The 14989-nt window shown below is 38.0% G+C and overlaps 1 protein-coding gene across 10 annotated transcripts in view; it reads left to right on the forward strand.

The window, feature by feature from the left end:
• JAKMIP2 (janus kinase and microtubule interacting protein 2) overlaps positions 1 to 14989 on the forward strand; it is a 52231-nt gene that overhangs the window by 27002 nt on the left and 10240 nt on the right. For 5 of the 10 annotated variants that reach the window (XM_072023440.1, XM_072023439.1, XM_072023446.1 and 2 more), the window contains 13 exons: positions 1031 to 1087; positions 3170 to 3289; positions 3747 to 3875; positions 4864 to 4947; positions 5234 to 5296; positions 6865 to 6963; positions 8114 to 8212; positions 8546 to 8599; positions 9489 to 9554; positions 10426 to 10494; positions 11540 to 11617; positions 12526 to 12729; positions 13785 to 14203. In XM_072023440.1, the coding sequence (XP_071879541.1) occupies positions 1031 to 1087; positions 3170 to 3289; positions 3747 to 3875; positions 4864 to 4947; positions 5234 to 5296; positions 6865 to 6963; positions 8114 to 8212; positions 8546 to 8599; positions 9489 to 9554; positions 10426 to 10494; positions 11540 to 11617; positions 12526 to 12729; positions 13785 to 13910 (1248 nt within the window). In that variant the 3' untranslated portion in view covers positions 13911 to 14203. Of the gene's footprint in view, positions 1 to 1030; positions 1088 to 3169; positions 3290 to 3746; positions 3876 to 4863; positions 4948 to 5233; positions 5297 to 6864; positions 6964 to 8113; positions 8213 to 8545; positions 8600 to 9488; positions 9555 to 10425; positions 10495 to 11539; positions 11618 to 12525; positions 12730 to 13784; positions 14204 to 14989 lie in introns of those variants that run through there. The other 5 variants (XM_072023443.1, XM_072023442.1, XM_072023444.1 and 2 more) reach the window with 1 other exon arrangement.

Raw genomic sequence — 14989 nt, forward strand, 5'->3', positions numbered from 1 at the left:
TTTTTTATTATAAATAGAGGTCTGAGAGTTCATTTCTTCCTTACTTTTAACACCTGAAGATTTTTAGATGTTGGTGAGTGTGGGTGTGGTGTATTAACTAGCTTTCTAATGGGTCATCAGCCTTACAACGAAAAGGTGTAACCTGTGTGTGTGATCTGAGCTCTGGAAATGAACGCAGACTAAGAACAGTGGAGCTCACCAAATTACAGATATGTTCATAAGGCAGGGCTGTGACAAGCTGTCTTTCCATTGTAACTAGGCTATTATTAAAATCTTGATATGTGGGCACACAATGCAATATCCTTCATGTTCTAGAAAAGAGAATGCTGCCAGTTGGTGCTTGTTAGTTTCTCATCTTTTTATTTTTTATTTTTGGGGAGGTGGGGGAGGGAATTGGTGGTGGTCCTTTGGGAACCCAGGAGTTAGACTTAATGACTCCTTTTGGGTCCCTTGCAACTCAGATATTCTATGATTTTATGATTAGTTCTTCTGTCATATCCTTTAATACAATTCTTTTTTATCTGGCTTTGTATTATGATGTTGAGGGGAAGGAGAGAAAGACTCCAAAGCAGGCTGTTGCTTCTCCTAAGATGTCATTGCTAGGAGTGTTGAAACCAACACTAGTTATCTTTTAATGACTCTGAGGTAGCATCACCTCTGCAGTCAAACAGTTTGCCTCCCATATAAAGCCCAGAACAGTCCCCTGCAACAGGCCTCCCAGTGATTTTAACAGGAAATCAATCAGTGCCTGTTGTTTGACAGCCTGTCAAAGAAGCTGCACAACAGTGGGGTTTCTGTTCTGCTATCCCTTTGTCCCTTCTTCAAATGTTTTTCTGCTGACGCACGGACACAGATTAGAATATGAATCCTTCCTTCCACCTGGAATCAGATTCCTGTTTGAAAGTATAAACACAGTCAGAGGAAGCCCAGTGTTTTGTTTTGTCTGTAGATTTGGCATTCTAGGACTGCAAACCAAAGGAGAGCAAGATACAAATTTTAAGTCCAATAACTTTTTAATCTTATTTTCCAGGACAGGGAAAAACTCATTCGTCGCAGAAGGAATAAAAGGAGTTCAAAGCCAATTAAGGTAAGAGGAAAAATGTTTTCTGTTTATAAAAATGCCAGTAGGCTTTGTACGAAAACACATTTTAGCAATCTGATTAAAGAGAGTTCTGTGGATTATAACAAGCTGCTTTAATGATTGGTCTTATAAACACCTGTTAGCCTGGGATAGCTTTTCGGGTCCATTTGAAATTCAATTAAGGGTGCATAGCTATTTTATTCACAACAAAATGTGTCTTTTCCCTTCTCTCTGAAATAGCAATAATCTTCCTTCTATTTTCTATAAATATTGATCTTAAGGCCTACTATGCTGAGATGTATTTATGTTTCCAGAGACCTTCCCATCTATCTTTTGCTATTTTTTGTAGTCCATCTAGGCCAATCCTCACTAATGCAAAATCCTTATCCATCTAATTTTTCAAGTGGAAGTCTGTCAGAAAAACTGTGTGTTGTTCTCTTCTGCTCAGTTCTACAGGCTACCCCTTATGTTATTCAGTATTGTTTGGATACCCCTGATGTTGTTCAGTATTGGATCAAGTCAGTTAGGCATTAGTTAGGCATTGGAATGGGTTGCCTGGGAAGGTGGTGGAGTCACCATCCCTGGGGGTGTTTAAGGAAAGCTTGGATGTGGTGCTTAGGGACGTGTGTTAGTGGATGATATTAATGGTAGCGGGATGGTTGGACCAGATGATCTTGGAGGTCTTTTCCAACCTTCATGATTCTAAGTCCAAAGCTGGTATAGTTTAGGACAATTACAGAGCTGAGTAGTCAGCAGTGGTTCAAATAATTTTTTATCAGCTGGATATGAAGAATTACTCTGCAACAGCCATGTTCCATATCCAGAGAGTGGAGGTACAGTATATGACACACAGTTTGGTTGCTTTTTGTCTTCAAGGACGTTCCTTAGGTGGTCAGCCATGTTCTGTGAAAGTAATGCCTGCATACGAGACAGAAATTCAGACCAGTATACCCTAGATGTGTCATCACATTGTTTCTATATGGGTTTTGAGGCAATACGCAGCAGAAAGAACTGTGAGGCAAGGACTAAAAAGTATTTTTGTCTGTTAACTTTATTTCTAAGCCAAAAATTGAAATGTGGAAGGATATGTCCATTGTCATCACTTGTAAAAAATAATAAATAAGAAAATAAACTTTTTCATACATTATCATTTTGTGCTTTATTTTTTGGGGGGGTGGGGAGGTGGGAAGAGGATTCTAATTCCAGGTTTAGAAGGTTGTAACTTGTCAGCAAAAAAGGAAAATATTACAAAGCAGAAATGCATCTAAAATGCTCATTGATCAGCTTTCAGCACAGTTACCCATAAAGTAAGTTTTAAAATGCTCATCTCTGTGCCCTAAAACCCAGCCCTGCAGGTCAAGCACCTATACTTTCATAGGTCATGACTCAGTTTTCATTTGATTTGTTGAATTCAGTTACCAAGACTGGAGACAATGAGGCATCAGACATACAAAAAAATCTGTATTGTGTGAGCAGTCTCTTACAACATGTGTCAGTTACTATATGACTAGAAAAATATGTGAGATAAAAGTCACATTAAATTGTTCTGTGTTAGCATAACATTTACTCATTTTCTTGAACAGCACTATCAGTGAGAGAAGCACTGAAATATTCAGAATATCATCGGTGTCCGTGAAAGAAGAAGAAGGTTCCCTATTCCACACCTTAGACATTTCCTTTTCTGGCATTGTCTTTTCTTTGCACATTATTCTGCATGTTGACAGATGCCTTCTGAACAGCTTTGAGATTAACAAATGATTCTCCTGACACTGTGTGGGGCAGAGACTTCTCCTTAGTATGTTGCTGCTACCATTATGTTTTCCAAGTTTTAGACTGAGACAGATCCTCAGTCTAGAAAAATTAATCAGCAAACTCATATTCTCCACCAGCACAAGACCTAATATTCAGTATGATTCGCTTTGTTTTTGTTTGGAGGGGGTAGTTGCAGGGGTTGTACATAACTTTTGTCATTTCTTTCCTTTTTTAAATAGCTATCAATGCAGTTTGGAATTAACCTTTCCCCCAGTCAGAAATGCTCACAGCCCATTTTCAGGGAGATTCAGAAATCACATGTTTTTCCTTCTTTAGAGACATGTGGTGGATACAGTTTTTGGGTATGATGATGATTCCATGGACTCTGAAACATCCTCTGTGGCCTCATATAGAACAGACAGAACACCAGCAACCCCAGATGATGATCTGGATGAGGTAAGATCTGACTATTTCCATAGGTAAGGACAGGTGTTCATGAGATTTTGACTTTCAAAGGAAGTGGCCAGGCTCTCCAGGTTTTTATTCCTGAATATTGAATGACAAGTTCTTCATAGTTTGGCCTCAATTTCAGTTACTGATATCCTGAAATGCTGAGAGGTTCTTTAAAGATCTAATCCATAGAGTCTACAGCTATGACTTCATTGTGATCTGAGATGAGTTTCTTTTCTGCCTCAAGAAAATGAACTTGTTATATCTCTTTTAGCTTAAAGACATACAAATGGTCTATAAAGTCTATATTTTTATTACTTCTTATTACAGCAAGCTTACCAAAAAGCTGTTATGAATCAAGATCCATAAACCAACTATTGTGTTTAACAAGTCACACTTGCATTCTTTGCTTTGGCAGTGCACTGCTGTCTGGTGCTTAGACATGTCCTTTCTTCTCCCTCAGAGTTTAGCCGCAGAAGAATCAGAGCTGCGGTTTCGACAGCTGACAAAGGAGTATCAGGCCTTGCAGAGAGCTTATGCACTACTGCAGGAACAAACAGGAGGCATCATAGATGCTGAAAGAGAAGCCAAGGTCAGCATTTGTTTGAGAGTAGAAGCATTTCCTTGCCTTCAGAACATACAGATATCTCAAAGTGGCATACAAAGAAATGGAGTGGCATACAACAGAAATGTCTGTTTCCCTCATTGGCTACGTTTATTTTAATGGAATGATGATTACCGATGGACACAATAACTCAGCTTACAAGGGGCTGTCCTCCAGCTGAGCCCCAAACCCCTGCATTTAGGAAGGCATACCAAAGCATACAATTGTGCAGTTTGGCACAGAATCACAAGAGTTTTCTCATGTTTTGCCCAGGTATGAAGGTGTTGGATTTGCAAACGTAGATAGAAGCCTGTGGTTTTGCACAAAGGCATAGATTGTACCAACCTTAGGAATACTCACCTGAATGTTTCTAAAAAATACATCCAAATTACATTCAAATTTGAATGTGATGCAGATTAAAGTAAACCTTCCAAGGCTAAAAATGTTGTCCATCTAATAAAATCCTAAAATTGTTCAGGCTAGAGGGGGCCTCAGATGGTCTCCAGACCAACCTCTTGCTCAAAGCAATGTCAGATGTGAGATATTACCAGGTTGTTTACCACTTTAAGTCAGTTCTTGGAAGAATTCTCAGGCATTTCTGATTGCTTTTTTCTACAGTCCTTTGCCAGTCTCATCTGCTAAGCACTTTTCTTCAATTTAAGGACTGTCCCATACCAGGGTCTTTGAGCAGAGTCTGTCACACTGAATACCTGATCTTGGGTTTTGCCACTCTAATACATGTTACTAACAAGCTTGGGTGGGGAGAGGGAGATGATCTGCTGCTTTGTCCCCCTGTGTCGTCTATATGGTAATATGTGAGGTGGCAGAAAGTATTGATAAGCCAGAATCTTTGTAATGGTTACTCATTCAGTGGAAGTAACAGCATAGACCATGATTCTTCTTGTGTTTGGTTTCCTTTAATATCAGCCACGTTGCTGTTTTTGTTGTTGTTTAATGCGATACCTGACTTCAACAGGCTCAAGAGCAGCTCCAAGCTGAAGTACAGCGATATAAAGCCAAAATAGAAGATCTGGAGAAAACTTTAGCACAGAAAGGGCAGGTAAGCACTTCTTGCATATATTCTTTTAACTGCTCTGCTTAGAATATGCCTAGTACAGTTTCAGCTTAAACTTCCCTAAGATACAATGTCCCTGTTTAATAAGTGGGCAGGTCTAGCAGGTTCAGAAATTTTTCTAAAGCTTGGTAGACTAATATGCTGTTATTTTGTAATTTGCAGTCTGTTCATGTAAGATTTTTAATCCTGAATATTGTGGCTCCAATTTTCAGTAAACATGCCTGACATAATACAGTTTGATTATTCTGAACAGTACTGCTTCATCCAACAGGACTCTCACTGGGTGGAAGACAAACAGCTTTTTATTAAGAGGAACCAAGAGCTTTTAGACAAGGTATGTTCCCAAGTTCTGTGTGTTCACTCTGAAAGGTAACCTGGATGCTGCAATACAGCTTTTGGATATGCAGTCTGGTGTTTATAAGTATAGTATATGGATAGAACAGCATATTTGAATATGGATAAGATGTATGGACAAGATGACATATGGATAGACACAACCTCTCTACCTGCTTAGGCACTATTGCTGATGCTCTCAACCTGAGAGCTGGAAGCTCTGCTTAGCATTACAGCTCTGCTCCAGCATTGTGTTCCTGCAACATTGCACTGAAGAGTCTGCTGTTGCAGCCCTGGTGGGACATTTTGAACTCAGCTTCTGGGTGTGAAACAGCAGCAGAAATGCAGTCACCTTGTAACACCAGAACCTTTTCATTCCCTTATTTTCTGTATGTTCTGTATATTTTAAAGGGCTTGTATCATCCCTAGGTCAGTGCAACTTGAACTAATATTTCAATTGGTGCATGTGTGCATATACACACATGTATAGATACATATGTGTGTATGTGTGTGTATATATATTTAATCATGGAATATAAGGCCATGAAGGACCTCGGCATTGCTTGAATCACCAACAGTTACAGCAGTGACTGTATGTACATCTGCCATCAGCAAGAGATCATTAACTCCCAGCAACAGCTCCTCTTTCTCCCTTCACCTCCCCAGATGAGGCTTCCTAGCTGTGTTTCTCCCCTTCCATAAACATGCCTAATAAGTCTCCATCCCCGTGCCATGCTTCTCCATACAAACTGATCTATGGGGGCTCATTTGACTTCAGTCTTAACACACTTCCTAACCATCCTTGTCTGGGCCCTACTCAGAGAACCTCGTTGCAAAGTATAGGTCCTGGCACTGGCTGGAGACTTGCAGAAGAGAGCAGGCTGAGGAGCCAGTGGTTGTGTTGTTGCCAGCAAGGAAGTTGTATCCAATTGGCCACTGCATGGTATTCATGTCTGCTAATTGACAGCACTATTCATGTGGAGATGCTTGCTGTGCAGTTCACAGGTGTGCTCATGTGGGATAGGATGACTGCACAAGTAACTGCCCCACAGAGACAACTGTCCCTGCATGCCAACTGTGCTTCATGTGCCACACACTGGGAATCTGATCCAGCCCAATATTTCCTCTAAAGCAGGACCAGCTATTTCTGTGCCACTCCTGACAGATGTTTATCCAACTTGTTTGCAGAGTCCTCCAAGTATAGTCTTCACAGCCCTTCCCAAAAAAACTATCCTAGCACTTTACTATGAGATCAGTGCATTTAATAGTTAATGTAGAATAATCTAATAGCTAACTTGATATTTCTGTTGTGTTAACGTTCCCACTGATCTTCACTAGGATCGGATTGCTTTAGGAAAACCTTCAATCTAAGCATTTTACAATGTTTAGCAAGCTGATGAGCAGAAGTTCACATGTAAACTAAAGACTCGTTGAAGTAACATGGCAAGTAGTGAATCCTCTCCAGAGCTTGGATCTTGAGCTGTCTATGCTATCTGAACTGTTACTCACCAAATATTCAACATTTCTTGTAACAGTCACACAGATCATGAATTTGCATATTTCTTTTAGATAGAGAAACTGGAAGCAGAAAACAGCCGTCTGCAACAGGAACTGCAGGATGCTCGGGACCAGAATGAACTGCTGGAGTTCCGCAACCTTGAACTGGAGGTGACAAATGAGCTCCTTACAGTAGACAGAACCAGGGCACTTGCACTGAACACCAACTTGAATTAAGTGTTTACACCAGCGCTGTAGTGATATAATAGAGTAACAAATTGGGCGTAGCATGTTTAATTGTGGGCTGTGGAGGTATGTTAGCTCTAATATGCTGGAAACAGTAATCTCTATACTTAAATGGTTCACTTCTGTCTGAGCTGGGTGCCTAGTAAAGTAAGGTAAGTTTAGCTGATTAACTTCAGCATGACTGTGCTAGGTTACCGTGTTTTTCTGATAATTTGGAGCGTTCTGTTGTCAACATGCTCTGTTCTTATATCTGCTCTGGAGTACAAATGTATAGTGCTGGACAGATTATATTAAAATAAACAGAAATTAATTAAATCTAAATGACCCAGGTAAACAAGGTTTAAATTCCATCCTCCTGTACTTTACTCAGAGTTGTACCATAGTTCACAGCTATAATCTCTCCTAAGAGTGAGTACCCAGGTTATTGTTTTGTTTATGTTTTTGTTTTGTTTTTGTTTGTTTTTAATGAAGGTAGACTGAGCAATTGAATTAAATGTTTGTAAACCAAAAACATATTTGAAAGCAAAATTTGATTTTCACTTTTTGTACTTGCCTGAATACCTGAAAGGGATGAGAAATAACATTTTCAATTTTTTATTTTTGTCTTTGGTCCTTTAATACTGGACAAAATTTTATAAGTTTTAGGTAATTAAGGTATGAAACTAGCTAATTATTAATTTTCTTGAATTTATTCCTTTCCACGGATAATAGAACATATGACATACCAGGATGAGCAAGCATGTAATCTGAGTATCCTAGTAGTCTTAAGTCAAATACCCCTTTTCCACAGACAACTTGCAAATATATATAATTCATGAAATTAATTTGCTGTAAAACAATTCACTGGGTTTTAAAACCCTATACCACTTGGCACAGTGTCTTTGGCCTGAAGTCTTCCATTCAGTTTTACCAGCAGTAGTTAAATAGTGATGTAATGTTTCTTTCTTTTTCTCCTAATATGAAGAGCTTAAGTTTGTGAAGCATGATATAAACCGTAGATATTGCATTTATTGAGTTCTCTACACATCTCATTCATTCTAACATGTTCTCTGGTGTCTTCTGAATTAATTTTCAGGAAAGAGAGAGACGATCTCCACCATTTAATCTCCAGATTCACCCATTTTCAGATGGTGTGAGTGCTCTACAGATCTACTGCATGAAGGAAGGGGTTAAGGTATGTCAGTTTTATAAGGCAGGACTTACTACAGGAGTGGTTGATGCTCCCCACGTAATCCATTACATTAATCGCTGCTAATAACTCCACTATATTTTAAGCATTTAAACTCAGACTAATATAAAAGTGTATGATGACTGATGCAATTGAATTGGACTTGTAAGTTTCATCATAATGATAAAACATGGCTCAAAGGCAATTGAAATCAGTGTGTGATGCATTTCTATGGGATACTACAAAATGATATATCTTGCTGTTGTTCACAGGAGGGACAAATATTGCAGCCATGATACAATGTGTATGCAAAGCCTTTATCTTATTTTCTCTTTGCAGGATGTCAGCATACCAGACCTCATAAAGCAGTTAGATATCCTAGGTGATAACGGGGTAAGTTAAAGTGGGAGGTATTTTCCCTCTACAAAATACATTTTGTACAATAGGGAAAGTGAAATCTGTAACTATGATGTCTATTTTTTAAGATATTTGTTAAAATTATGTAATACCAGAAGTCTTCATTTAGAGAGTGTCTATTTCCTTAAGTTGAGCATTTGTGAGATTTCAGTAATCAGAGAACTAGTAATGAAGTAGCAAATTTAACGTGTGGTTTAGCAGACTGGGAAGAACTCATGTCCAATGGCCACTCATATTTGGAACTGGTTCTGACTGTACTCCAGTCATTCAGTGAATCATGTGAATTAGCTTGGCAGTATGAGCCCACCACATCTTCATCAGGACTAGGATTCCTCTGCAAGCAGTTTCATAAACAGACAAGAAATACCAAATGCCCTGTGGATTTCAAAGTGGGCATTGCTGCCCACTTTAGTCCTCTATGTAAAAGAAAATATCTGGTATCTCTGGCTATCAGATACATTTTAAGAAAGTGTATAAGAAATAGAAAAAGAAACATCATTATTGTCTACACATATACTGGTGTAAGTTAGCTTTTTTTTTTTTTTTCAAAAACAATGGAGATTCCGCTTTGCAAAACTAGCAAAAAGAGAAACAAATGGGTCTAACTTCAGTTTACGTATCATATAAGATGCAATGGTATGAAAACATACAGTCAGTCCATATCATGTAGAAAGGCAAAAGCAGTGGTCTTTTTTTTTTTTTTAAATTACATTAGCAGCTCCTGAATATTTTTTTGGGAATCGTATAATCAGTAATATGTGGTTCCCCTAAAAAAACTGTAGACCTAGAGTGCAGCCTGGATAATCTGTATTCATGCAGGAAACTGCTGCTATTTTTTTTTTCTTCCGTCTCTTTCTCTTCACAGAATTTAAGAAATGAAGAACAAGTGGCCATAATTCAGGCTTCCACTGTTTTGTCCTTGGCAGAAAAGGTAAAATGTGTGCTTGCTTTTCTCAATGTTATCTAATCCCTCATCTAATGCTGTACATTTTTTGGCTCTGTTATATCAATATTATCAGACTTTCTAGTGTAGTGAGCATTTCCACAGACAAAGTAAACTCTGCTATCTGTATGTAAATACTATTGTTTATCAACTAGAGATTTTGCAAGGATAGAAATACCTTAATGTAATCACAGTCCCAAACACCTTGCTAAACAGCAAAAATGTCAAACCTACCTGGCACAAGCTATGTAGTCAGGACAGTTGGAAAAGCAAAAAGAATGAGAAATGAAACCTGCAATTCTAAAGTGAATTAGAAAATACAAAATCAGACATTTAATCCATAATTAATCATAGACAGAGATTTCTACTCTGAAAGGAACTGTATGCAAAATTTCCACTGAAATTATGTGTCTAGGTTCCTTGTATGGGAAATTGAAAAAGAAAATAGGCATTGGTTAAAATTGCTTTCTATGGTTCAAATACAGCACACAATTGTGTTAATGTGACAGCATCCAAGGATTCTACTCATCAATTGCCATCTACTTAACTAAGCTATTTCCAGATCCTAGAGACCCATGGGTCCTCATTCATGGGATGAAATGGGATTCCCTATCCTGGAAAGTGTACTTTTCCACCTTCCAGTGATCCTGTAATAGTGATCCTCATAATTCCTCCTTATGAAGTTTCACTTGTAGCCATCATGTCACTGTACCTGTCACTGGAGAACCTATTAAGACAGGCCCAGAACTAGCAATAGGTTACTATAAATAGACTAATAAGATGCTGTAGATGTCCCATTGCCACTGCCTGTGAGCCTAGAAAACACAGCAGGTTACAGCTTTTATTGTCTTCCCTACAGTGGATCCAGCAGATTGAGGGAGCTGAAGCTGCTCTGCACCAGAAGATGATGGAACTGGAAAGTGATATGGTAGGCAAACTTTCCTTAGTAGACATTTTAGGAGCATGTCACATTTACTTGGCGTGCCAAAAAAATAATTAAAAACCTGGTCTTTTGGCAAATTAGGTATGCAGGCTTTCTCCAATAATTGCTGAAACCATAAAAATGTTACTAGACTGTTCCATATGCAACAGCAGATAACACAGAAATGAAAATAGTTAAGGTTTGAGAACTTTCTCTCTTTCCATGAGGATGACTTTACTGAAGTACAGAGGGTTCAAAGGCTGCTCAGTGATTTTCAGATATGAAAATAACCACACTCTTTGCCTATTAAGATTGACACTATAAATGTTAGTAGTTGTAGGACATTTTATTCCATACCTGTAAGTGAGAAATTAATTAATTTTCATACTGCCTTCTTTCATTACATTTTAAGCCCGTATCATCCTGAAGCTAAAAGCTTCATAGATGAACTTCCTATGGCATCAGTAAAGCTAGGACTTTATTCTTATTCTAGTTAATGGAAGTAACTTAAGAGATGAACAAGCCTAACAATATGAGTTGGACAGCTGTAGCATTTTACCTTTTGTTCCTGTGGTATGTCTATACTCAAGTAAATTAAGCTTTAAGTATGCCGAGAAGTTAAAGCACAGCATCTTTCCCCAAATAACATGGACATGAAAATGCCTGTTTAGTTCCTGTTTAGTTTATTGCACTTCCTCCCAAAAAAAGAAGCCACAAAAGGAGTTGTCTGGGATGCCAGAGGTGTTATCTTTAGAAAAATCACACGGAAAACCTTAAATTCTATCGAAATGCCAAGCAATATTACTGAAATCAACAAGAGATGATGGATTTTGTTTCATGTAGATCAGATGTATCATCATACAAAACTAAACACAGCTATTTTCCATTCTTCCTTTTCTGGCTGAGTCAGATAGATAATAACTTTGCAGAGTGTCAATTAAGACCAGTCTCCTAGTCCTGCTCAAGACAGATGTCTGTAGCTGATTCAATAAACCTTCCCAAAGCATTTTTGGTAACTGAGTCGCGTTTCTGTCTAAATCCTTCATTGTAGGAGCAATTTTGCAAAATAAAAGGTTATTTGGAAGAAGAACTAGACTACAGGAAGCAAGCTCTTGACCAAGCATACATGGTATGTACAAAGGAAATGCTACAGTACATATTAGCCAGCACTGTGACAGGACATGGGCTTCAGTTGGATCATGAGAAGAGGTTTTTGCTTTCTTCTTAGTACCTTTTTTTTTTTTTTAATTATTATTTGCTTTCCCATTCTCCTAACAAACTACCATGCAATGTGCACAACTTCAAAATGACACCTAGGTTTTGCAAATCCGAAAAAGGTAGATCTCCTGAAGTCTGAAACTCTTTTACTCTTTTGTCATTTATAGGCAGTTGTTGCTCGTTAGTGTCAGCTTGTCCAGCTGGAGTCAGTGAAACCAACTGGAACTCAGATCTGGAGTCTTAGATGGCCCATTTTAAGCATATCATAGCAAGTAGAGGATATGCCACAAAGAGCACAATTTCCTGATGTAAAACCACTGTGTCAAATTCTGATACATAGGTCTGATAACTGGCCTTGCAAGTTCAGCACAATTGGTTTGTCAGTTAATGGGAATGCTCATTGATTAGCAAAATTAAGAGCAAAGTAGTTTGACACCGACCTTCATTTTTTTTCTCTTTTTTTTTTTTTTTAGTACAGTGGGTCAAAATTTTAGAATTGGTGAAATAATCTTCTTTTTAAATTACAAATATAAAATAGGTATGAAAGTTCTATCCAACTCCTGATCACCTCTGTAACTGCTTAAAAAAAGTCAGCGAGAGATTTCAATAAAAACTAAAGTTGAACTACCATAAAAATAAAAACTTTTTTTTATTTGTCTAAACAGTGAACCACTTTATGAGTTCTGTTTGTCACATTTTTGCACACCTGAGCACAGGGACCACCATGCAGGTGCCTGAATCTGCCACAACCTCCCCAGTCCCCATTGTGTTTTAAACAATGTTCCATCTCTAACTGGCTTTTGGTATTGCATCGACCAGAGGATCCAGGAGCTTGAAGCCACCTTATACAATGCTTTGCAGCAAGAAACGGTAATAAAGTTTGGGGAACTTCTCACTGAAAAACAGCAGGAAGAGCTGAGGACAGCAGTAGAAAAGTTAAGACGTCAGATGCTGAGGAAAAGCAGAGAATATGATTGCCAGATTCTTCAAGAGAGAATGGAGCTGCTCCAACAGGCTCATCAGGTAAGAAAAAAGACCGAAGCACATGCAGATCTACTCAGCTTTGCTGAGTAAGAACGTAAGCTGAGGTCAAATTTAGGCAAGCTCTTGGTCATGAGTGTGCCTGGTATTTCTTGGGTTGTTTCATACTTTGAGTCTTTACTGTACACACAAACACTTGATATTAGCTTGTGAAGCATTGGTTAGTCATATTTTGAGCCTTAAAATTCCAAACCAAACAGTTTTCATCCAGAATTCTGTCCGCATGAACCTATCTCTTTGATTAAAATGATCACCCCTAGTTACTGGACTTGGTTCAAGAGGAACTGTATGAATGTGTCTGGCTATTGTTACGTAGGAGAGCTATCTGTTTTTCCAGCCACTTCTGGTCTGTCCCTCCCAAAGTGGGCAGTTGTAATGTTTTGCTGATGAGATAGAGTACTATATTTACATTCAAAGATTAATGTGACAGCTGCAAAATGAACAAAACTTACTCTAAGGGAATGAGAGAGAAAGCATATGCCCAGCGGTCTTTCTTCTCAAGGTGCCAGAAGTTTAAGTCACATTACACAGTTTTTGTAAGAGTACCCAGTTTTGTTAGAAATGCACTTTGGCTACTGCATAACTGGTTCACCACAGAATTAGTGTGTTCATGGTACTATAAACATTTATCATTTCTAATAATAGTACTTTAGTCCTCTTTCAATACATCAATCTGTGAGAAATTTTAATGAATTGTGATATAATTCTAAGGAGTATAATTGTGATCTTATGCTTTCCATCTATTTACCACAAGATTGATATGAAATCAACACTTGATCCACTATTGATACTAATTTCCAGCATTTGAGGATGCAGTGAAATAGACACAACAGCACATTTTGAGTAGTCGTGCGTGAGGTAAAGTTATGGTTAGGCAAGGCTAGTCGATGGAGTCATGATACTGCACAGGTTTATCCCTGCCAGAGAAGTGGATTTGTTAATTAGTAGGCTGTTAGCACTTTGAACATTTAGTCGCTTTTCAGGCAAGCAAATTTATTGAGAATTTAGTCTAGATTTCTTTCTTTTTTAATTTCCAGAGGATCCGAGATTTAGAAGATAAAACTGACATCCAAAAGAGACAAATTAAAGATCTGGAGGAAAAGGTTGGTTCTGTTTTGCTTCTGAAGCAGGCTGATCCACTTTTTTTGAAAGTAATGATATAATTCTTTTGAACTACATGACCTTTTTGTTTAGCTTAATAAGATGGACATGTTAGCATTTTTCTACTATCCCATCTTTTCAATTCGTGTCTTTCAGTATACCCAAACTTTAATCTTAAGAGTCTCCTCCACAACAACCTCTGTTTCATTTTAGGAAATAAATGCTGAACACTTTTAATTATGGTTAATGACACAGAACCAAATGATGAAGCCTTTATTTGTCTGTCTTGGGATATAGACAATACATCCACTAAAGGCAGGATGATGGTAGGAAGCAGGAAGGAATGAAGGAAACTGAGTGAAGATCTGAAGATTGTCCTTAGCTGGCAGGACTAGGGAACCCAGGTTCTGATGTCATCCCATTTATTGAAGGTTGCAATTGATTATACAATATGAAAACAGTACTAGAATCTTGCCCCTAAACTGACCTGTCAAAGAACTATAGAAATATATATGCATATTCTTTATAATACATGTTTATAAATATATGCAGAGCTGTTCTGCTTTTTTGGGGGGAGGGGAGAGAGTGGGGGGAGGGCGGTGTTAAAGCTGCTCTGTCATATTAAGTTTTCCTAGTTTTAGATAGCTAAGATAGGATTGCTGAACAAAGATCACAGCATGGGCACAGCACAATGCTACCAACAATGTATTTTCTAGAAATGCTAGACTGATATAAGATACATATCCAGTGGCAGCTTTGCCAATATAGTCATATTAGTGAATATCAATGTACATGCATTAACTGTAATAATGATTATATCAGTACAATGGCAGTAGTGCCAATGAGACCTTTCTGTACATACATTCCTAAAGTGAAACAACTGTGCTTAATGTAAAACTTGGTAGACATAATTCTTTCCACTTTTCTGCCAATGTTTTTGTGACACAAGGACTCAGTGTCTTTCTATTATATATAACTTGGAAATAGATCATAATCTGTGATGAAGATTAAAAACAAAGCAAAATTTATGCCATGGTCATATGGAGATCTTGAGTATGAGACTTTTCAGTGTCAATTTTCAAAAGAGTTTTTGATTCACAGAAATTTGCTTTCCAGAAGCTGTTGTATTCATGATTAAAAG

The sequence above is a fragment of the Anas platyrhynchos genome, chromosome 14 (genome assembly GCF_047663525.1).
Source record: "Anas platyrhynchos isolate ZD024472 breed Pekin duck chromosome 14, IASCAAS_PekinDuck_T2T, whole genome shotgun sequence".
NCBI lineage: Eukaryota > Metazoa > Chordata > Aves > Anseriformes > Anatidae > Anas > Anas platyrhynchos.